This window comes from Ascaphus truei, chromosome 1 (assembly GCF_040206685.1).
Source record: "Ascaphus truei isolate aAscTru1 chromosome 1, aAscTru1.hap1, whole genome shotgun sequence".
Taxonomy (NCBI): Eukaryota; Metazoa; Chordata; class Amphibia; order Anura; family Ascaphidae; genus Ascaphus; species Ascaphus truei.
In genome coordinates this window covers 182,743,224-182,768,281 of record NC_134483.1, presented here as the reverse complement: position 1 = coordinate 182,768,281, position 25,058 = coordinate 182,743,224, and the positions used below count along the sequence as shown (strand labels likewise).

At 45.7% G+C, this 25,058-nt stretch overlaps 1 protein-coding gene across 7 annotated transcripts in view; it reads left to right on the top strand.

Moving 5' to 3' along the window:
• Positions 1 to 25,058, top strand: part of AGTPBP1 (ATP/GTP binding carboxypeptidase 1) — a 149,250-nt gene that overhangs the window by 61,108 nt on the left and 63,084 nt on the right. For all 7 annotated transcript variants that reach the window (XM_075598985.1, XM_075598978.1, XM_075598979.1 and 4 more), the window contains 4 exons: positions 3,578 to 3,661; positions 4,776 to 4,862; positions 4,958 to 5,106; positions 5,735 to 5,822. In XM_075598985.1, coding sequence (XP_075455100.1) covers positions 3,578 to 3,661; positions 4,776 to 4,862; positions 4,958 to 5,106; positions 5,735 to 5,822 — 408 coding nt within the window. The remainder of the gene's footprint in view (positions 1 to 3,577; positions 3,662 to 4,775; positions 4,863 to 4,957; positions 5,107 to 5,734; positions 5,823 to 25,058) is intronic.

Sequence of the window (25,058 nt, the reverse complement as noted above, 5' to 3'; positions counted from 1 at the left end):
GGAGGGGAGGTGTTCCCTACCTGTCTTCTGGGTTAGGGGGGGTTCCGATGTCTTCCGTGTGAAGCTTGAATCAGATTTGGAAGAAAGCAGTATAGGTTATTTCGGTGTAGTATAGGGCAGTTAAGATATACAGGGTAAATAAAATATCCAGATCCAGATTGTGAGACAGAGAGAGGGTGAGACAGAGAGAGGGTGAGACAGAGAGAGGGTGAGACAGAGAGAGGGTGAGACAGAGAGAGGGTGAGACAGAGAGAGAGAGGGTGAGACAGACGGAGAGAGAGGGTGAGACAGACGGAGAGAGAGGGTGAGACAGACGGAGAGAGAGGGTGAGACAGACGGAGAGAGAGGGTGAGACAGACGGAGAGAGAGGGTGAGACAGACGGAGAGAGAGGGTGAGACAGACGGAGAGAGAGGGTGAGACAGACGGAGAGAGAGGGTGAGACAGACGGAGAGAGAGGGTGAGACAGACGGAGAGAGAGGGTGAGACAGACGGAGAGAGGGTGAGAGAGAGTGAGGGAGAAACCGAGAGAGGGAGAAACCGAGAGAGAGAGGGTGAGAGACGGAGAGAGGGTGAGAGACGGAGAGAGGGTGACTGGGGGGATGGGGTGACTGGGTGTGGGGATGGGGTGACTGGGTGTGGGGATGGGGTGACTGGGTGTGGGGATGGGGTGACGGTGTGGGGATGGGGTGACGGTGTGGGGATGGGGTGACTGGGTGTGGGGATTGTGTGACTGGGTGGGGTGATGTGGGGTGGTGGGGTGACGGGGTGTCTGACTGGGTGGGAATTACTGACTGTGACTGGGTGGGGATTACTGACTGTCTGACTGGGTGGGGTTTACTGACTGTCTGACTGGGTGGGGTGACTGGGCAGGGGGCAGGGGGCAGGGGGGTGGGATGACTGACTTTTGACTGACTGGGTGGGGGGGAGTGACTGGGTGGGGGGGGAGTGACTGACTGGGTGGGGGGGAGTGACTGACTGGGTGGGGGGGGGACTGACTGACTGGGTGGGGGGGTATGACTGACTGGGTGGGGGGGGGACTGACTGACTGGGTGGGGGGGTATGACTGACTGACTGGGTGGGGGGGGTATGACTTACTGACTGGGTGGGGGTATGACTTACTGACTGGGTGGGGTGGGGGATGACTGACTGGGTGGGGTGGGGGGATGACTGACTGGGTGGGGTGGGGGGATGACTGACTGGGTGGGGTGGGGGGGATGACTGACTGAGTGGGTGAGGTGGGGGGATGACTGACTGATTGGGAGGATGACTACCTCTGGTGTCCTACACGTGCGCACACACACACACACACACACACACACACACACACACACACACACACACACACACACACACACACACACACACACACACACCACTCTCTCTCTCTCATACACACACACACACACTCACACTCTCTCGTTGGGGGGGGGGTCAGGGGGGAGTGGAGACAGCCACGGGGACCGAAGGGAACACCCCTGCCCCGCGCGTGCAGCCACAGGAGCGGAACCGGAGGGGAGGAAATCCCCTGCTGTCATAGCCTGCCCCGCGCGAGCAGCCACGGGGACAGGAGCAGAGACCAGAGGGGAAGCGGGTTCGGGGGGGGGGGGGGGGGAAGGACGACATTCCACTCTATCATCTCCTGCCCCGGGCGTGCAGCCACGGGGACAGGAGCGGGACAGGGTGGAAATCCCCCGCTGTCATCTCCTGCCCCGCGCGAGCAGCCACAGGGACAGGAGCGGAGATTGAGGGGATGAGGGGGGAAGCGTGAGCAGGAGACAGGGAACGAGCGCGCGAGGAGCAGCCATTACTTACCCCTGCAGAGAAGGGCTCCATTCCACGTCACGGCCAATTGGCCAATCAGCCAGGAGGATATTTTTTTGTTATTTATTTATTTTTACATTTGTGGGAGGGGGGGGGAGCGGAAAGGGGGGGGGAGCGGAAAGGGGGGGGGGGAGCGGAAAGGGGGGGGGAGCGGAAAGGGGGGGGGAGCGGAAAGGGAGAGGGGAGCGGAAAGGGAGGGGGAAGCGGAGACAGCCACGGGGACCGAGGGGAACACCCCTGCTGGCATCGGGAGCATCCACGGGCACTGGGGGAAAGCGGGGATCGTAGGGCAACCGGGACGGGAGGGGGGGGAGACATCGCCCGCTGTCATCTCCTGCCCCACGCATGCAGCCACAGGGATAGGAACGGAACCGGAGGGCAAGCGGGACAGGGGAGGTGGGGGAGACATCGCCCGCTGTCATCTCCTGCCCCACGCGTGCAGCCACAGGGACAGGAGCGGAACCGGAGGGCAAGCAGGACAGGGGAGGTGACGGAGACATCGCCCGCTGTCATCTCCTGCCCCACGCGTGCAGCCACAGGGACAGGAGCGGAACCAGAGGGCAAGCGGGACAGGGGAGGGGGGAGAAATCCCCTGCTGTCATCTCCTGCCCCGCGCGTGCAGCCACAGGGACAGGAGCGGAACCGTGGGACAGGGGGGGAAATCCCCTGCTGTCATCTCCTGCCCGACAGGAGCGGAGACTGGAGGGGATGAGGGGGGAAGCGCGGGCAGGAGACAGGGAGCAGCCATTACTTACCCCTGCAGAGAAGGGCTCCATTCCGCGTCACGACCAATTGGCCAATCAGCCAGGAGGATATTTGTATTTATTTATTTATTTAAAAAAAAAAAAAATTGCGCAGAGCAGGGGGAAAAAGTAGCTGGCCACCGGCCAATTTCCGTTCGCGCCTGGCGAGTGGGCGACCGGGTTTGTCGAGCACTGTATATGTATATATATATATATATATATATTTTTGTATATATAAAATTTATTTTTTTAACCGTTTTCTGGAGCTGAACCACACTGTTTTAGCTCTGGGGACAACCCATTTCCTGAGATACTTATCGATTTGGTTGCCAGTGTTTATGCTCCAACTAGGGAAATAAAAATGGCCATCAAATACTGCAGGTCTTGTGGGCCAATAGAAAGGTCCAACAACATAAGAGGAATGATGATGCAGCTTCCTATTGTTGGATGAAAATCCAGGAAGGAACACAGGCAAATAAACTTGTAAGTAGATTGGGAATGCTGGTCAGCTCCAAAGGACCATCTGGTTCGATTTCTGTAAAATACATATATGTAAAATAAGTGAGATTGCTTTAAGTTTGACGCAGATATTTATCCAGGGAGCTAGCTGTATGTCATTGGAGAATATGTAGAGTTTTAGGAAAATACATGAGGCAGAGACACAGGATTTGATACATCACATTAAATATGTTCCTTAACTCCTAACCCAAAATCCTCTTAATGAAACACACTAACTTGCAAACAGATTCACATTTGGGTAAACCGATTTAACAATAGAGGTGGATACATATTGGCACATGTACCAAATACCGGTAGGGTTATTACTCCCATTCAAATCAAGCCATACCAGCACTTGATGAATCTCTCCCATAGACACTAAATGATTAAGAAGCATACAAATGAAGACTGTAACACATTATTACTGTTGAATTGGATTCAGATAATGGTTTTATGTATGCTTGTATGGAAGCAGATATGTATGTAAGTGAGGACTTCTCTCTTGTGACCACAGGACAAAAATCTCCCAAGATATTGAAAGAATGATTCATCCAAATGATTTAATAGACAGAGTAATATATGATCTTGATAATCCTAGGTAAGTGCTTTGATTTTATTGTAGCTGTGGCCTTCTGAATATTATTCGGTTTATTTTATAATAGATTAGAAAATGTCATAGCAAATATCATTATAGCAAATCTGTTTAGAGGAAATAGAGATGGCATTTTCTAGCTTCTTGACACCCTTGATTATTATTGTTTGTTGTCGTTGTTAGAGTAGTATATATTTAAAAACTTATTTGCTTTTAAGGTTTTTATTTAAATTAATCCTTGAGCAATGTTATGTAATCATGACCGAGATTAAGAAGAAACTGAATGCATCAAAAAGTAACTACATATCAAAGGACACATTATTATATTGGAATTGAACTGTTCATTTTTCATAAAATAAAAGTAAGAGATACAGTTTAAAACATCCTAGACTATGTCTAATACTGTCTGGAAGACGCTGCTATATTGCCCATAGCCTTCTAGAATTGGCACCCACAGGGACTCATGTACAGGTGTCTGGCCCCTGTACTGCCAATCTACCTGCAAGAACTTTGAAAAAACTGCCCCTTCTAGGTTAATGCAGGACCCGTGTGTCATGAAAACAGAGAGTTTGGATTTCTGCAATCCAACTCATCTGAATCAGAATGCACTTGTGTTGCACGATATCCATTTATCAAAAAGGGACAGCACGGCTACATTTGATGTTTCATCATTATAATAGTTGTAGCAGTATTTGTTTTTTTGTTTTGTTTTTTTTTCTATGATGCTGTACAGCATTTCATAGTCAACACAGTGTTTATACAAATGAACTACGGCAATACATGACAACAGTATAAGTTGCAGAGAAGTTGCAGCCCCATAGAGTTTATATAAAAAACACAGTGTGAAGTTTATAGTCTATATGTAGTTGTGTTGGGGGCAGAAAACATAGAGTGGGTGTTTGACATGTAATGACTAGAAGGGAGACCCAAATGTGTTCAGGGAAGCTTTATTACGATATTGAGGACAGAGTGGAAAGTAAACATTCTTTTGCAGAGCAAAGGGTGTAGGTAAGGAGATATCAAAAGATTAGAGAGGAGCATGGGAGTGCTTTGAAGGAAAGGTGGATAAACCTAAGTGATCGACATCACAACTTTTTGTCCTTTATGTAATGCCCTGCAGCTTTCCTGCTCCAGATGAGAGCGAAGTTCTTAAGTTCAACTCCAAATTTGAATCTGGAAACCTACGGAAAGTCATTCAGATGAGAAAGTAAGACAGTCCCTCAACCTCCCCCTCCCTCCCTAGTTCAGGAAATGCCTTAAAGAAACGCATCAACATTACCCATGTTATGGTTTATTTTCCAGAAATGAATATGATCTTATCCTGAACTCGGATATAAACAGCAACCATTACCATCAGTGGTTTTACTTTGAAGTCAGTGGTATGAGAACAGGGATTGCATATCGATTCAATATTATTAATTGTGAGAAGTCCAACAGCCAGTTCAATTATGGTAAGCTAAGACAACTCAGTGGCAAGATTTAAGTATGCCATCAGAAAGTAACCAAATCTGTTAACCCTTTGCAGCTGGAAGATGCCAATTTCCTATAGCAAATAATCGAATGCAAAAAACATTACTATTGTTAGTTTTCACAATTTGTATTTACATTATCAGTTAAGCTATTCCACAATGCAGAAGCAGATATTGATTCAGATTTTTTTTTTTTTGTAAATCATTTTTTTGCCAGAAACGGGTTTTAAAAAAACCAAACAAAAAAAAACATTTTAATGGTAATTACAGTTTTTAAATGTAATACCACATGTACAGTGTCATGTTTTATGAGTAGAAGTAGAAGCTTGTAAATAACAACTAAACAATTTCCTAGATGTTACTCATGATGTCAGATAGTGTTGCAAAGGTAGTCTTGCTTTTATTTTAGGTAAATACATACTGTACTTACATGTATTGTTCTGTATGAAATCGTCAGATAGTGTAAAAGTACAGTAAAATATACGTTCCTAATGCTATTGGCAGTTTTATTCATAAGAAGATAAACATTGAACAGCTAACTTATTTGAGGGTGGCGGGGGGAGGCGAGAGAGATAACTAATGTAAGATAATTGTATACTCTATTTCATAGGTATGCAGCCACTAATGTATTCTGTGCAGGAGGCGTTGGTTTCCAGGGCGTGGTGGCTTCGTGTTGGGTTAGATATTTGCTATTACAAGTAAGTGCAACAATTGGGTCGTGGTTGGGGTATGAAAAGGCTGGAATGGGGGGGGGGGGGGGAAGTACCACAGTTTTAACAGCAAAATCATAAAATATGTATTTAACTCGCCTCTGGCATTCTTAAAGAACCCATTGGGGAATCGTATAAGGCCAGGACCCCTTTCAAAAATGGACCACAAAAAAAACAAATGCTTTCATTGTTCTATCTAGAAAATCCCATTTAATTCTGTCAAACGATTTTTCAGCATCTAAACTCGGTAACATTGCTTGAGGAGTAGGAAAAATTATATAATTATTATATTAATAATCTTGCACGTATTATCAGAGGCTTGACGTTTACTTATGAAACCTACCTGATTATTATGTATTAGACAGGGAAGAATTGGATTTAGTCTGTTTGCCAATGTTTTACCCTACATTTTTAAATCCGTATGAAGGAGAGATATTGGCCTATAGCTAGCGCAATTAATTGGATCTTTACCTTCTTTTAGAATAACTACCAAATTTGCTTTAGACATTTGCTATGATATCTGGACACCCTTTAAAAAACTATTCAGCAGATCTAGAAGATGTGGAGCTAAAATCTTAAAATATTTTTTATAATAGATATTTGAGAGCCCGTCCGGGCCTGGGGCTTTTGAGGGTTTCAAACCCTTGATAACCTCTCCTAGTTCTAATATATTTCTTTTAGCATTAAGACCCTTCAGAGCTTCCGTGGACAACATTGGAAGATCACAATCCTGTAAATAACTAGCTATTTGTTCTATGGATGTTTTATTGAGATTGGGGTCTGAAGAATCTAAATGATACCATTTTTGTTATAATATTTAGAAAACTCTTCAGCAATTTGGAGAGGCTTATAGGTCACCTCTCCATTACCCCGTTTTATCGCGAGACTTGGTTGATATTTTTTATTTTTGTCCTATATGAGGTTATTGAAATAAATTGTCCTCTAATAGAGGCTTCATGACCTTCCCATAGGGTAGTCTGGCTCTCAGCTGAACCTTTATCTTGAAATAATCTACCAGTGAGTTCCCTATATCCTTCTCGATCTATCTCTGATTCAAAGCCAGTCATTCAAACACCACTGGAAAACCTTGGACTAATAAAGGGGGGGTGTAACAGGGACTAATCCCTGTTTAAATAAAGCAGCCTCAGAGCTCAGACTCCAGCAGAGAGACAGTTAATTGCAGCCACCCAATTAGTTAGTCTCCACCTGGACTAATGAGAACTCTGTAAAAAGCCTTGTGAGAGACAGGAGAGAGATTCCTGAGCTCACAATAGGGCTGACACAGGCAGGGCCGCCAACAGAAATCGCCCCCCCCCTGTTGGCGGTTTTGCGAGCTGGCCCCCCATTTCGCACCTCACGAGCCCCCTCTCTTCTCCCCCCTCTTCCCATGTATTTCTCTCCCTTCCGTCTCACCCCCTCTCACTCTCCCACCTCGCATGTATTTCTCTCCCCTGCGTCTCACTCTTACTCCCTCTTTTTGAAGTGAAACTTCTTTCGTGGCACCTAGTCCTGATAGAACAAAACTGGACAGGTGGGGGACGAAATGTGAAACGGAAGTGATGTCACGTAATGGACGCCGCTCCGCTCACACGTCCCCTATCACATGTTGCGGCGGCGGCGATAGCCGCCGGCGCCGCTCCTAATCGCCGCCGCACCCCCACACACAACCCCACACACACCCCCACACACCCGGCTGCTCAAATATGCGGCGGCAATAGCCGCCGCCGCTCCTAACGGCCCCACGACCGCTGCCATGCCGCGCATGCGCAGTTGTGATGGCGCCGCTGACGGGCACCACACATGTGCAGAAGCGGCTGGCAGCGTCGTCGTTCCACCCACACGCTCCTTCAGCCCTCCACTGATACGGGCGTTCGCGGGGCACAGGGCGCATGTACCCCGCGGGGGGGGGGGGCAGAATTTGCGTGCGGGGGGGGGTATGTGCAGAATTTGCGTGCAGGGGGGGTGTGTGTAGAATTTGCGTGCGGGGGGGGGGGGGGGTGTGTGTGCAGAATTTGCGTAAGGGGGGGGGGTGTGCAGAATTTGCGTACGGGGGGGAGAGAGGTGGTGCGCAATGTTACACCCCGCCCCTGGCTGCAGCTGGACACACACACTGACTGACCCCCCCACACCCCCCCACACACTGACTGACCCACCCACACCCCCCCCACACACTGACTGACCCACCCACACCCCCCCACACACTGACTGACGCACCCACACCCCCCAACACACTGACTGACGCACCCACACCCACCCACACACTGACTGACCCACCCACACCCCCCCACACACTGACTGACCCACCCACACCCCCCCCACACACTGACTGACCCACCCACACCCCCCACACACTGACTGACTGACCCACCCACACCCCCCCACACACTGACTGACCCACCCGCACACCCCCACACACTGACTGACCCACCCACACCCCCCACACACTGACTGACTGACCCACCCACACACCTCCACATACACCCCCACACACACCCCCCCACCCACACCCCCCCACACACTGACTGACCCACCCACACCCCCCCACACACTGACTGACCCACCCACACCCCCCACACACACACTGGCTGACCCACCCACACCCCCCCACTGACTGACTGACCCACCCACACACCCCCACACACTGACTGACCCACCCACACCCCCCCACACACTGACTGACTGACCCACCCACACCCCCACACATAGACTCCCACACACACAACCCCACACACACACCCCACCACACACGCCCCCCACACACCCCCACACCCCCCCACATCCCCACACCCCCCCACACTGACACACTGACACACTGACTGACACACACACACACACACACACACACCCACACACTGACTGACACACACTGACTGACACACATACACACACACACACACACACACACACACACACACACACTGACTGACACACACTGACTCCCATACACACACACTGACTGACACACACACACACACACACACACACACACACACACACACACACACACACACACACACACACACACACACTGACTGACACACACTGACTCCCATACACACACACTGACTGACACATACACACACACACACACACACACACACACACACACACACACACACACACACACACACACACACACTGACTGACACACACTGACACACATACACACACACACTGACTGACACAGACTCACACACATACACACACACACTGACTGACACACATACACACACACACACACACACACACACACACACACACACACTGACTGACACACACACACACACACACACACACACACACACACACACACACACACACACACACTGACTGACACACATACACACACACACATACTGACTGACACACACGTACACACACACACACACACACACACCCTGACTGGCACATATACACACACACACTGACTGACACACACACACTGACTGACACACACACACACACACACACACACACACACACACACACACACACACACACACTGACTGACACACACACACACACACTGACACACACACTGACACACATACACACTGACTGACTGACATACACACACACACACACACTGACTGACACACATACACACAAGGAATTTACACTTAGTGCAAATAGCTAATACAGGGGATGTGTGCCGAGCACGCGCATTCTAAGTCAAATTTATTTGCGTTTTGTCAATGAAATTGTATTTTGATTTTTAATTAAAACATCACAAATACAAATACAATTTCTGTGACAAAAGTCAAAGAAGTTTCACTTGCTATGCGCGTGCACAGCATACACAGCTTTTTTTTCCTCACTCTATACTCTCCCTCCGTCAACTAACCAACACTCACTCATTCCCTCCCCCCTCACACAATTCCCCCCACAAGATATATACCAAAAAACTTCCCACCTCCAATGCAAAAAACTGCCCACCCCCAAATACATACTGTACAAAAAAATCCCCACCCCCCAAATATATACAACCTCCCCCACCACCCCCCAAATGCATACAAAAAACACCCCCAGTACATATATAAAAAAACAATACATATACCCCCACATACATATACATGTCTTAGGCCGCGCTTATAGTGCCGGCGACGCGACATCGCCCGAAAACAAATGCATTGCCTCTGCTGCGTGCGCTTATAGTAAGCGCAACGGCGACAATGCGACGGAGCGCCGTCGCGAAAACTGGTAGCCAGAAAAATTTGATTTTTCAAGGGCTGTCGTCTCATGTGACGGCCCTTGAACCACTCAAATGGCCGGAAACCCACGCCGCCGCCCGGAGAAATATAACTTTTGGCGACGGGTGACGTCACCCGTCGTTTCGCCATCGACGGCACTATAGGCGCGGCCTTAGGCAGGTCTGCAAGCCTGCCTTTCACCATTATCACCCAGCATACAGTGTTTCCACTGCAGCAAGAGATTCTGGGAAATACACACACACACACACACACACACACACACACACACACACACACACACACACACACACACACACACACACACACACACACTGTACATATACACACATGTAATAGCCCAATGTAATGGAGCAACTCCGCCATTGAAGTCAATGGGGAAATCCCAATTTTTACATTTGTCCATACTCCGTCTGGTTGATCGGAGAGGGCTGGAAATGTCCATGCAGTCATGCCAGAGCAGTGACTACATGCTACCAAAATCCCAGCCCTCTGGTACTCACAGAACCGGGGATATGGGTTTTACCTTTACACACTTTCGGACTTAGCCGTTTCAAAGCCATGTGGCTTTCCTCCATTAGAATCAATATGGCCGGCGCCTCTATAGGAAATGCATGGGCCGGCGCCGCGATAGGATTCAATGGGACCTCTGCTACCATTAGAGTCAATGGCGCGACCTTCATGGCGAGCGCGACCCTTTACGGGGTCCTTAATTCTCGGACCCGGTGGTGGTCGAGTGTGGGGGTACCTAGGGTCTAGGGGCAAAAAGAATTTTATTCCTGGGTGCCCTAGAACCCAAGTTTCCCACGCCAATTGTATTTGAACTTGAAATAGTGTGATCAAAAGTTTTTTTTAGATATTGTATCCGCTTCTGCGGTCTGCGGTTTGGATGGCTGCCAACCCGTTCCTGGAGGTCGGCGTCGAGGAATCCCCATTGAAATGAATGGCTCCATTGACTTACGATGGGGAACGGCCGCTCCTCTCGGGCGCCACCTGCAGGTCTTCTCTGAGAATGGGCCCAAATCGCCGGAATCTCCATAGGGGTTACATGGGCTGTAATGGCGACCTATGGAGAAACTGCAAAATACAGCCTGCAAAGGCGGGAAAAGGGACAAAGGGCCATAAACACAAAATTAACGTTAACCCTTTCCCTCCCGCATAGATCCCAGTGTAGGTGTTGGTGCAGACACCGGAATGGGAACAATACATATTCACAGGGGGATACACAGTTGGTCCTGAAGCAGGGGCATAACTACAGTACTGGACATCATTCCAGTTAACCCCTCGCCTCCCAGGTGAGAGCAGGGGGTGGCCAAATGGGGTGTAACCCCTTTAATACCGGGCCAAACCCCCTCTCCCATGACAGTAGGTACCACGAAAAGTGTTAGGGGGATCTTGGCTATTAAAATGAGTTTCCTGGAGAAACAAAATATCCGCCTTTTATCTTCTTAAATTCTTTCAGGGCTAGTCTCCTTTTTTCATTTGAGTTTATTCCCTTTACATTTAGAACGACTACTTTTATAGGTAGTTAATTAGTCATGGTTTACATGTTAAATCTAAATCTCTACTTATCGTCTTATGTGAATTAAAGTTTGCGTGTGCGTGTGTCGGTGTCGTTACCTGGTCTCGATGCTTTACTACGAACCTCTTTAAGGGAACGGAGGCACCTCCTCCTTGTTAAGCTGTGGTGGCATTTGGGGGGGGGGGGGCGGAGACTTTGAAGGGGGAAAAAGATTAGAGAAAATAGAACAAAAAATAATGACGACGACAAAAGGGTTATGGGATGGATGGACATACAGTCCATACTAACACCTTTAAACTATTGGTTTGTCTCTGGAGCAAAATAAAAAAGCTAAAGGAAGCCCAAATGGGGGTAAAGGGGCATGAGCCTCAAGGTCTACAGGGCACCCCAAACTCCGTTAACTAGGACTCCTTCTTACCCACGCCTCCAAAATTCTTATCTACTAAATTCCATCCCCTCTTAAGTAAGGGGAGTCAGAAGTTGGGATATGGCGCACAGCCAACAGAGTGGGTCAAAAACTGGTGTAAAAAAATTATTACTTTATTATGTCCATATTAGGGTGTAGCAACCCTCCTTTTTTAATATGAACTTAAAAAATGATTTCTGATATGCTTTTATACTTTGTATTGCATTGAGTGTAATACTTACTGTTTGTGTTTTTAATGTATGGATGTACACTATATCTTTATATGCATCCATGTGCACAGCAGTAACACATGTGACAATAATAATATAAGATATAATGGGAATCAGCGCTTCAGACATAAAAGTAACATTAAGAAAAGCAGTCCCTGCCCTTAAGAGCTTACAGTCTAAGTGTTGAGTAGGAGAAACTGAGGCTGCGCTTATAGTGCCGGCGATAGCGATGCGACGTCGCGGCAAAACAAATGCATTGCCGCTGTCGCGTGCGCTTATAGTAAGCGCGACGCGACGGAGCAACGGATTGGTCGCGATCGCTGGAAGTCATCTCTATTTGATTTTCCAGCGACCGTCGCATCGTCGTCTCCGGCATTATAAGCGCAGCCTTAGAGAGAGATTTGGAGGAGGATTTATTTTTTCTTTCAACTTGTGTTTTATTTTTTCAAAAAATAAAATGAAGTGGGGGAGGGATACAAAAAAATAAAAGGGTAGGTGGGGAGGGGTAGGGGGTTGCATCCACATTGGTCTCCACGCAGGGAGCATACCGTCAGTTGTATTTATACATACACCCATGTTTGTGACCATGCCGTCAATACAGATAATGGTCAGTTCTGAATTGTAGCATAAGTCAGATTGTGTTTTTCCATACATATGTCTCCCAAGGATCCCAGGTTGTCAATAAACTGTTGTATCTATCATTGATTAGACTAGTGAGTCTCTCCATAATCACTATAAGGTTCATTTTGTGCACAACTGCTGTGCTAGGTGGGGGTCGTTCTGTTTCCAATATTTTGCAATCATTGCCTTAGCCACTGACAGAATTTGTATTTAAGTAATAATCCCCGAAGAACAGGGCATTACTGGCCAATAATGCCCTGGCTGGAAGAGTTGAAGGTCGAGGCGAAGCCGAGGGACTTTAACCCAGCCTGGGCATTATTGGCCAGTAATGCCCTGTTCTGAGGGGATTATTACTATTATAGGCTAAATGTAGGCTTTTTTAAATTTTTCATAAAAAAAAGATACATTTTTGTAGTCATTGATTTTTATCAGTGTATATACCTGTGTAGGAAAAAGTAAAGTAGAAGATGAGAGGGCTGAGGGGTGGGAGAGAGAGAGAGGTTTAGGGGGGAGAGAGATGGAGGAGGAGAAGAGGGTGGTGAAGGGGGGGGGGGGAAGAGAGAGGTGAGGGGGGCAAAGAGAGAGATGAGGGGGGGGGAAAGAGAGAAGTGAAGGAGGGGGGAAGAGAAAAGTGGTGGTGGTGGGGGGAGAGAGGAAGGGGTAAGAGGGAGGTGAGGGGTAAGAGGGAGGTGAGGGGGGGAGAAGAGAGGTGAGGGGAGAAAAGGGGTGAGGGGGAGAATTGGGGGGAATGGGGATGGAGGGGGGGGGTGTGGGAGAGAAGTGGGGATACTGTGATATTAACTATAACTAAATAAAAAGAAATACAAATTACCTTACAGTAGCACAGGCAATAGATGTGGTGAGAAACATTACTTTGTTGCAAGCAACAAAGTTACCAGTTGGGACAAAGCAGCTTCTGATAGCACTAGCAGCTGTGTGAGAGAGGGGGAGAGAGGCTGCATGTTCAGTATGATCAGTGAAGAGAGCAGAGGTGCTGAAGTTAAGATTTTAACTTGCCGGGGTTTTTCTCAGCGCGAGCCCCTGCTTCTCTGCTTTGAGGTGAGTTGGCAAGTTGTCAAAAATTCCGGGCATTACTGAATGAATAATGCCCGTAATTCTGACCAATCAGAGAGCAGAGATTTCAGTAATGCCCGGGATTTTACTGCTTTAGCCTATAATATTATATAATCTGCTTTCCTCTTAAGACCCTCTATTGGCTTTAATAAAAGCACGGTTTCCATTTCCCAAGTCAAATCCAGCCCTACTACCCCTTTTATTAGTCTTCTGATCCTTCCCCAAAAAAGGATTATCTTGGGATCGAACCACCATATATGTTTGAACAATCCCAGTTGTCCACAGTTGCGCCAACACATAGGGGAGGTTAATGGGGGGAAAAAGAGTGGAGACGTGCAGGTGTATAGTACCACCTATTTAGTAGGACTTTCAAATTCATTTCCCTGATTGCTGAGCAACGGGAGGTTGTAGTTATTCTTTCATATATATCTTCCCAGTCCTCGTCTTCTAAGAGATTACCTATATCTCTTTCCCAGTCTGAAATAATTTTGCTTGTTTGCCCCCTGTATTGACGTATTAGAACCTGAGAGAATTGAGCGATCGTCCCTTTGTGATATTCACCTAATTGGAACAGACTCTCAAAACTGGTAAGGTGTCTAATCCAGGTATCGTCTGGTTGTATAAAGGAGACAAAATATTTGAGCTGCATATACTGGAATATTTGCGTATTCCTGCCTCCTTTTTTGCATCTCCAATAGAGGACTGCCCTTTTTCGTCCCAACACTTAAAAACATTTGAGTGGTATGTTGGGGAACTCAGGATTAAATCTGATCGGTGTCAGAGGCGAGGGAATAGACGAGATCTGCTTGTGTTTACAGTTTTTGTCCCAAATACTAAGGGAGTGTCAGAACTGGGTGGTCCTTCTAATGTGTTGGCCTATTTTCCTTCTTTAACCACAGAAGAGACGCCATATTTATGGTCCTGGCCTCTGACCTCTACCATGGTTTTGTGTCCGGGATTGCAGACCAATAGATTAGTGCGCTCAACCTAGCTGCTTCGTAGTAATTGGCTAGGTCTGGCTGCCCTAGGCCTCCCTAGTTTTTTCTTGATTCTGGATTTCCTACCGTTCCAAATAAATTTGGCTATCTCTCCAGGTCCCTGGTAACATATACTGGGACTGATACTGGTAATACTTGGATACAGTATTCTAGGCAATAGATTCATTTTAACCGAGATGATTCTACCTGACCAGGAAATCTGATGTCCCGACCAGCTCATTAGATCTTTCTTCAGAATTTTGATGAAGTTTGGGTAGTTCGCGCAGTAGATTTCCTCATAGGACCTTGTGACAAACACTCCCAAATATCTTATCTTGTCTGTCTTCCATTTAATAGGGAATATCTTTTTCAATTATTTCTCTGTTTCTTTGGTTATATGTAGACTTATAGCCTCTGATTTGGTATGTTTGACTTTAAAATTTTAAAGTTTGCCGAATTCATATATTGTGTCAAACAGACTTTTTAGGGATAATTCTGGATTGGTCAGAGAGATGTACATATCGTCCTCAAAAAGGAATACTTTGTATGCTTTGCTTCCTATGGGGACACCTTGTACTGTATTTCTGGGATCGCTCTTATTCTTGAAGCCAGTACCTCTATATAGATAGAGCAAATAGCAGGGGGGACAGCGGGCATCCCTGTCTGGTGCCGGTAGAGATTTTAAATGGAGCTGAGATATAACCTGAGGTACGTACCGTGGCCGTTGGATTGGAGTATAGTGATTTAATACCATTAATAAAAAATTTGTGTAGACCCACCTCTCTGAGCAACCTGAACATAAAAGACCAAGCCACCCTGTCGAATGCTTTTTCTACTTCTAACCCCAGTATTAGTGTGAGGCATTGATTCGCGTTGCAATTATGTATAAGATTAATAATCCTGCGTATATTGTTTGATGCTTGTCGTTCTGGGGTTAAACTTACTTGGTCTGGAAGGACCACATTTTTAATAACTTGTTCAGTCTAATTGCCAACATTTTTGCGAACAATTTAATATCTGTGTTTATCAGGGAGATAGGTCTGTAGCTGGGGCATAGTATAGGATCTTTCCCTTCTTTTGGTATTAAAATAATTGAGGCTTCTAGTGAGTCATTCAGTAAACTTCGCCTTTCAAAATTTTATTAAACCACCTGACCAGATATGGTTTCAATATAGTCTCAAACTTTTTTTAAAATAGTTTGAAGAACCCGTCCGGGCCCAGAGCCTCAGAGTTTTTAAGGGACTTAATAGTTAGACACTTCCTCTTCTGTTATTGGGGTTCCTAGATAGCTGTCCTCTGACTTGTCTAGTTTAGATTATCTTGCTGTTCTTATATAGTTATCTAATTTTGTCTCTAAGTCTGCGTTTATTTTGTCAGGTTATATAGAGTGCTGTAGTATGTCACAAACTCTTTGTTGATTTTAGCAGAGTTATATGTCAACTCAGTGAGAAACTTATGGTGTGCCCCCGCTTCAGCTTGGATATATTACACACGGAGTGGTGCTGTAAGGGGCATGTAACTTGGTACACACAAATAGACAGACAGAGCCCCTGGTGGTAGCACTCTATTCCAAATTGATATGGTGATTTATTAAAATAACTTTATTAATGACAATAACGTTAAAATATTGGGGTCTAAAATAAGGATTAAATATTCCAAGTGTGTGCGTCTCTATTGGATAGATGTGTCCAGAAGAGTGTACATAATTGGGTTAATGTCCAGTGTTTGGGTAGATCACTGGCCCTAGTGTTCCTCGTGTAGAGTGAATTGACTAGAGTACTGTTTGATTGTCAGCAGTTTGAGCCACATATGCAGTGCCCCAGTATATTATACTAGTTGGTGCTCTTAGGTATGGGACCTATGCTGTGCTATTGTGTGATGGCATAAAGCATATTAAAGTTGTTGTATTAAACAAAACTTGGTCAAAGTGCACCTGTTATATGTTTCCGTCACCTCCCTATACAATAGATGGTATGTTGAATAGGGTGTATGGTGCTTGGTACATAAACATCTATGGCTGTTGATGTCTGAAGTAGCTGTATACTAGTATTGATCAAACTTATACTGTTGTGTAGTGTGGCACTGCTATAACTATGTTCTAGATAGATACCAAGTTAATAGCTGAGTAGTGTACCTTTTGGGGTTGTATATCGGTCAAATGACAGACCTGTTCCCATTTGGCACAGTGCTTTGCATGTGTGGTTGTATTCTGGCACTCTAGAGGTTAAATGCTGGTTTGGTATGCCTATTGCTAAATCGTATTATACCCTATGAGCTGCTTGCTGTATCAGGGAATAGCATTGTGGCATCCTAACATAATAGATTATACAGTGTTGTGCCAGATGTAATGGTTGCCTTTATTTGAATGTGACTATTGAGTCCATTGGGACCCTAATAGTCCTTTAATGTGCACTGGAGGCGCCACGCTGACTCTTAGTATCTTTGAGTCAGTGTATATGAACTCGAGCACCTCCGCGTGCACGTGGTCACGTGCTTGCCGACGCGCGCGTTTCGCGAATGCTTTCTCAAGGCTGGATAGTCAGTGGGATTCCTATGTCAGAGCAAGGTATTTATAGCTCTTGGATTAACCTAAAGTAACCCCATTGGCTGTTCGCGCATGCTCTCTATGAGGCTAGTATGTGTCTGAGATTGAATTCAGCTCCGTGTCTCACTGAATATGCCACACGCGCGCGTCGGCAAGCACGTGACCACGTGCACGCGGAGGTGCTCGAGTTCATATACACTGACTCAAAGATACTAAGAGTCAGCGTGGCGCCTCCAGTGCACATTAAAGGACTATTAGGGTCCCAATGGACTCAATAGTCACATTCAAATAAAGGCAACCATTACATCTGGCACAACACTGTATAATCTATTATGTTAGGATGCCACAATGCTATTCCCTGATACAGCAAGCAGCTCATAGGGTATAATACGATTTAGCAATAGGCATACCAAACCAGCATTTAACCTCTAGAGTGCCAGAATACAACCACACATGCAAAGCACTGTGCCAAATGGGAACAGGTCTGTCATTTGACCGATATACAACCCCAAAAGGTACACTACTCAGCTATTAACTTGGTATCTATCTAGAACATAGTTATAGCAGTGCCACACTACACAACAGTATAAGTTTGATCAATACTAGTATACAGCTACTTCAGACATCAACAGCCATAGATGTTTATGTACCAAGCACCATACACCCTATTCAACATACCATCTATTGTATAGGGAGGTGACGGAAACATATAACAGGTGCACTTTGACCAAGTTTTGTTTAATACAACAACTTTAATATGCTTTATGCCATCACACAATAGCACAGCATAGGTCCCATACCTAAGAGCACCAACTAGTATAATATACTGGGGCACTGCATATGTGGCTCAAACTGCTGACAATCAAACAGTACTCTAGTCAATTCACTCTACACGAGGAACACTAGGGCCAGTGATCTACCCAAACACTGGACATTAACCCAATTATGTACACTCTTCTGGACACATCTATCCAATAGAGACGCACACACTTGGAATATTTAATCCTTATTTTAGACCCCAATATTTTAACGTTATTGTCATTAATAAAGTTATTTTAATAAATCACCATATCAATTTGGAATAGAGTGCTACCACCAGGGGCTCTGTCTGTCTATTTGTGTGTTATATGTCAACTCATCCTGATTTGGTCTTTATACTATATATACAGATGCAGCAACGAGTATTAGAACTCTGCCTGGGTAGATTCTGGGGCAGTCTCACTGTAAATGCCTCACATTTCTGTGAGATTCTTAATGGCCCATAGGATTAACATAGCAGGGAGTCCCTGCAAACTGAATGGGACTGCAGGGACCCCCTGCTGTGTTAATCTGATGGGCCATTAAGAATCTCACAGAAATGTTGAGGCAATGTTGAGGCATTTACTGTGAGACAGCCCCAGAATCTCCCAGGAATTTCTCAGGTAAGTGTCATAATACTGGTAGTTGCATCAGTATTAAGGCTGGCCGTTTTCTTTTGGAGTTTGGCTGCTAGATATATATCTGCTTTACCTTTCTTGTAGAAAATCTGATTTGTCCAGCGCATTGTTTTCTCTGTGTTTTCCATCAATGTATTTTTAAGTTCTGTTCTGTCTTTTTCTATTTTAGCTCTTACTGCATCTGTGGGGTCTTGTTGTAAGCTCTCCTCGCTTTCTCGAATACTGTCATTTAGACTGTTTATCTTCTTGTTATTCTCTCTTTTTCTATATGAGGCGATACTAATTATTTTACCTCTTAGGGTGGCTTTGTGCGCTGCCCATAGGGTGCTGTCCCTTACTTGCCCATTGTCGTTTAGTGAGAAGTAGTCTCGTATAGCAGTCCCAATCGCATTTTTAGACTCCGGTATCCTGAGCAGAAGGTCGTTCATGCGCCACTGTGCTCCAGCTAGTCTTTTGTGTAGATCCCTTAGTGTTAATAACGGAGCATGATCCGACCAGGTAATATTATCCATCTCTGCTTTCACTATACGACCAACCAGGTCTCTAGATATAAAACTCAATACGTGTATATTGTTTGTGTGGGGCTGAGTAGAACGAGTACCCCTTAGTTGTGGGGTTCATCAGTCTCCATGTGTCTACCAGGCCGCCCATTCTTATATTGTACAGGCATACCCCGCATTAACGTACGCAATGGGACCGGAGCATGTATGTAAAGCGAAAATGTACTTAAAGTGAAGCACTACCTTTTTCCACTTATCGATGCATGTACTGTGCTGCAATCGTCACATACGTGCATAACTGATGTAAATAACGCATGTGTAACAGGCTCTATAGTCTCCCCGCTTGCGCACAGCTTCGGTACAGGTAGGGAGCCGGTATTGCTGTTCAGGATGTGCTGACAAGCGCCTGCGCAAAGTGCCATTTGCGTATTGGGCGATATGTCCTTACTCGCGAGTGTACGTCAAATGAGTGTCCTTAAAGCGGGGTATGCCTGTATTTAAGTGCTCTAGTTTTTTTCAATTTTGAGTGACATTTTCTATCCATGGATCTCGCCTTGTTTTTATTACTGACTATAACAGTGTTAAAATCGCCTCCAATTATTACGTAATCTTTCCTGTTTTGGCTAATCGCGTCAAATGCTTCCTTGATAAAAGTTTCTTGATCGTCGTTCAGAGCGTACAAACATGCTATGGTTAATTCTGCTGTTCCTAGTTTGCCGGATATAATTAGCATTCTTCCTTTCTTGTCTCTTTTTAAAAAAAAAATTCTATAGCAAAGGGAACACTAGTTTTAATCAAGATAGCTACTCCTGCCTTTTTGTTTGTCGCTGTAGAGTGGTAGATTTGGTGGAAATTCTTATCTTTTAGTCTAGTTAGATAATCTCTCTGTTGAGGTGTGTTTCTTGGATCATATATATATATATATATACCCTTGTTTAGCTTTAAAATCCCTGAACATAAGCCTGCTTTCAATAGGTGAGTTTAGACCCTTAACATTCTGCGTAATTACTGTTAAATGTCCTTAAATTCACCTTTTCTATAGACTGACGTCAGCATAACAGAATTCAGCATTCTTGTCATTTGCACACAAAAACAAAACGTTTATTTTGAAAATAATTACTTACATACAAAAATTGTAAGAATGACGATGTTTCAAATAGATTGATATTCTTAAGAACAGTGGCACATAGTAAACTTCTTTCTCCTCTTCATGAAAGAAATGTTAATACCTGGAGAGATTAACAGAAAGAAGGTTACTATGTGCAACTATTCTTAAGAATATCAATCTATTTGAAACATCATCGTCATTCTTACTATTTTTGTATGTAAGTAATTATTTTCAAAATAAACGTTTTGTTTTTGTGTGCAAACGACAAGAATGCTGAATTCTGTTATACTGATGTAAATCTACAGAAAAAGCGACTTTAAGGACATTTAACATTTACTTTAAAGCGGCTAGCCATACTTCTGCTGGGGGTGATTCATAGTAAATTTCTCTAGAACTAGTCTTTTAAAGTTAAGATCTTTGAGGGTTTCCTTGTCCTATGAGACATATATTTCCCTTTTTCTTGGTTATAAAGAACTGGGTGCGTGCGAGTAGATTCCAATTAGGATGGGGTGGGGAAACAAATGGGGAAACACGGAAATAACCTTGGGGGACATTAACTTGGTGTGGGGTAGGGCCCTCTTTTAACTTGGGCCTTTGACTGTCCTTGGGGATTTTGGGACATGCAGAGTCTAAAAAAAAAAAGGGGGTGTGTGCGTGTGGTGCATTGTGGTACTTGCATTCTGATGGCTTTTTGGCTTGTACAATTGTAGATTAAACTCTATTACACAGTGGTTATTATATGCGTCGGTCGCCGTTGCCTCTACTAAACATACTAAAGCTACTAAAATATTTATAAGAAAAAACGGTTAAACTTTTACCAAACATTTGATACCATATTATACACAATAACATGGAACGATCTAGAACCTATGGGGTTTTTGCACTTTGTATACCCTTGTATCTCCAGTTTTTCCACTCTTTTTTGGGGGTGGGGGGGTTCTTAAATTAAAAAAAGGTCCTTTCTTTTTTCTCTCAGGTCTCCGCGCCATCTCCTCTTTATGGACAAGATGGCACGGAATCTCAAAACTGGGGACTCTTCTTAATATGTTAAGTATTAGCCCCTTTTTACTCTTGTCTTCTCTATCTCCAAAATGTAATTAACACATGTTTTAGGCATTCTAAGTCTTTCTCAGAGTTGCCGGAGCTCTGGACCATGGGTCTTGTCTCGGTTGCGAAGGGGTTCTCCCTGAGTCCCCAAACAGGTCCTTTGGGGCCTCCAAACCATGTGCGGCAATGAATGCCGGGCCTTCCTTCAGGCACCTGAGTGCGGCTTCCTATCCCTTGTGTGATGCCTGTAGACGAAATGGAAAGCCCCAGCTATATCTGATGTCTTTGCTTCGAAGAAAGCCCATTATGTCCCTGAGTTCAGGTCCGAGAAAATCTGTATTCCTGTGTTTTCTAAATGAATCTTGTCCTGGTTCCTGGTTTTGTTGATAATTTCTTCTTTGGTCGAGAAATAGTGGAGCCTTGTGATTATATCCCTCTATTTTCAAATTATTTTGGTCTATATAGTCTGTGTGCTCTCTCTAGTTCCAGTTTGGTGTTGGTAGCTTCTGGGAGTATATTTTGGAAGAGCCTGTGCAGATGAGGTTTAATTTCTTCCACGGGAACTGACTCTGGGACGTTTCGGATCCTAAGACTGTTCCTCCTTGTTCTGTTCTCAGAATCCTCTTGGGCGCCTTGGAGTCGAGATATCTGATCTTTCAGCTGGGCTATGTCTGCGTCTGTCTCCACCTGTTTTACGGCAGTGGCCTCCATGGCTTCTTCAAGACCTGTGGTGCGTTCCTCGACAGCCGCGATTTCTGAGAGGAGACCCTTCATCGCGTTCTGCAGTTCTTCATGAAACGTCTGCTTAATTTCTTTGACCCAGGCCTTCAGATCGTTTCTGATGTTTGAGCCTTGGTCGGTGTCTGATCCTGATTCGGTCTCTTCATTGTCCTGTGATTGTGTTTCTCTTTCTTTGCTTGAGGGTTTAGGCATTGCGATCTTCTTTTTTTGAAGAAGAAGAAGAACGAAGAGGCCTCTGGTCTCTGTACCTTTTTTGGAGGGGCCATATCTCGGAAGCTTGTCTGAAGGAAATAAGAGTGAGTCAGCCCCAAGTTGCACTTCTTGAATTATTTATTTATTTGCTTTAATTTCGACTTCTGGTGGGGTGCTCTAATCTCACTTCTTTGGAGGCATCAGTACCACATTTGCACCCCTTCACTTGGGCATTCTGCTGTTACATTAAGTTCTTTTTGTATTCTCGAATTGTGTGGGGTTTTTGGGGTGCTTGGATGCGTGGCTTTTCAACCCAGTGTCTTTCTTTTTATTCTTTTGTTATGGTATATAAGTAGTGCACACAGTAATCTTTAGTGCTATTCAGGAACACATGGTGGCAATTTTAAGGTACAGTATGGTAATATTCTGTGTTAACTTGTCTGTCTTCTACAAGGATTTTATACAAGAATAAAGTTGCCTGGGTGGGTATACCCTCAGGCCCTGACCGCTCAGTTCTGGTATCTGACAGCTTGGTCCCTACTTTATAACGGGCCCTCACCTGCAGTCCTGGGAAATAGGAGCACTCTAAGTGATTTTATTTCTCTGTTCTTGCAGACAGCTGAGTCTTTTTTTTTAATTGGGAAGGTGGAGAGAGGGATCCGCCGCGTCCGGGTCCAGCGCAGTTAAACACAGCTGGGGGGGGGAGAGGGGCAAGTTTGTGCCTCTAGTTAGCCCCACCGTGGGGTGCAGTGGCCCACCTCTCCTGCGCTTGGGCGTGTCTCCCGCAGTTGTCAGACCCCGGTCGGGATCTCCTGTCAGCGTCAGAGCTAGGACTCTCAATCGGCGGTTAAACGCTGCACTGCTGTCAGGCACCTCCTCCCCGCCTTGCCTCCTCTCGGCCTCCGAAGGTGGGGGACCTTTTCTGCTGTGCCGCCGGTCACACACTTGGTCAGCGTGTCCCAAGCTCTTACTCGCCACCAGCGCTCACCTCCTGCGATGTCGGGGACCTGTCCGGCCTTCGTGCCTGTGGTACTCACCCCCACCAGTATCCACCTGTTGCTCCGGGATGTACAGCCGTCCTCCAGACCGCAGGGCTACTCGCGTCCGTCGACCATCTTGGACACCCTGTAGGTATCTGGGCTCGCGGGTCGTCTGTCACTGGGATACCTCCGGAACTGCCTGCAGGTCCGGGGTCCCGCGTGTAGGTCACCACCTTAGGAACTGTGGGTATTTAATAGCACGTTTGTGGGTTTTGAGCAATGTTGTCAGCGCTTTCCCGTGGGAGCTGATCTGGCGCGCGACCGCTCAGCTCGATGTCTTAGCCACGGCCCCAGGATGTTCCGTTTTTAATGTAAAATAAAATGTGCATCACTACTGGATCTTGGGCGCTTGTTGCCTTTTGTTTTACATTTAATTTATATAGCACCATCAACACACAAGTGCTTTACAAAACTAGCAAGTCCGTACAGGGAAATAATATATAGTGTCACAAGTGCATTAATCTGTAAGTAAACAGTGGTAATTAGTGGGGAGTCCCCGTCCTACATATCCTACAATCGGAAGTTTATGATACAAGTGGCAGTTGACAAACTACTCTAAAATGGATAGTGCAGTTAACACAAATAAGTATGTGGCCACAATTACTTCTTGGCTGGTTACCACCTGGTCATTTCAAACGGCCTAGGGGCCTATGCTATAAGCTCTGATTAAAAATAAAAAATTTGCGGTGCCATTTACACTGCCTGTTTCGACAGAGTTGCCATCACGGTTTTCAGAAAGCCCCGAATACCTGTGATAGCAAAATGTGCAAAACGGGTGAGTAGCCGGCGGCGTGATGATCACCTCTCTGAAAAGGCCTTACCTGGCAATTTATTTCAGCTGCAGAGAGAGCCGCCTCTCCCTGCGCAAATCTTGCCAGCGATCAAATGTTTAAAATATATAATGTGATACTAATAATAATGTGTAGATGAGCATGGGGACTACGGGGCAGAACCTTGTTGATTCGTGGTCCGGGGTCCCTGTTATGGGGTGCCGGTATCTCATATGCATTTAAATGTTTCGCGTCACGTGATGGGAATTAGATGCATAGGAGATACCGGCACCCCATAACGGGGCCTGTATCTCGGGAAGCAGGGGGTTCCCGGATCTCAAATCAACATGGTTCTGCTCCGGAGACGCCCTACTACAATTCAGTTGTATTAACACAAATTTTTTGTTTTTAAAGTGTAGCGGCTATCCGCTATGGTAATGAAACGGCTTGATTGACATTTTAACTAATAGTGTGCGAGAGCAGCGGGTCTCCTGAGATGAACCGCATTGATTTCAGCCTCGGACCCCCTGCTTCCCAAGTTACAGGCCGGTTCGTTAAATCCCCCGGTCACGTGACGTCGACGATTTAAAAAATGGCAGCGGTACCGGCACCCGCTATCCCAAATCAGAGCCTGTAACTCGGGAAGTAGGGGGTCCCTGAAGCTGGAATCAAAGCGGTTCAGCTCAGGAGACCCCCTGCTCCCGCACACTATTAATATAAATTACATTAAAGCATATTAATTACCTTAGCGGCTAGCCGCTAAAGCAATGAAGGGGTTAAGGCACAATAGCAGCTTTATTGGGGGTG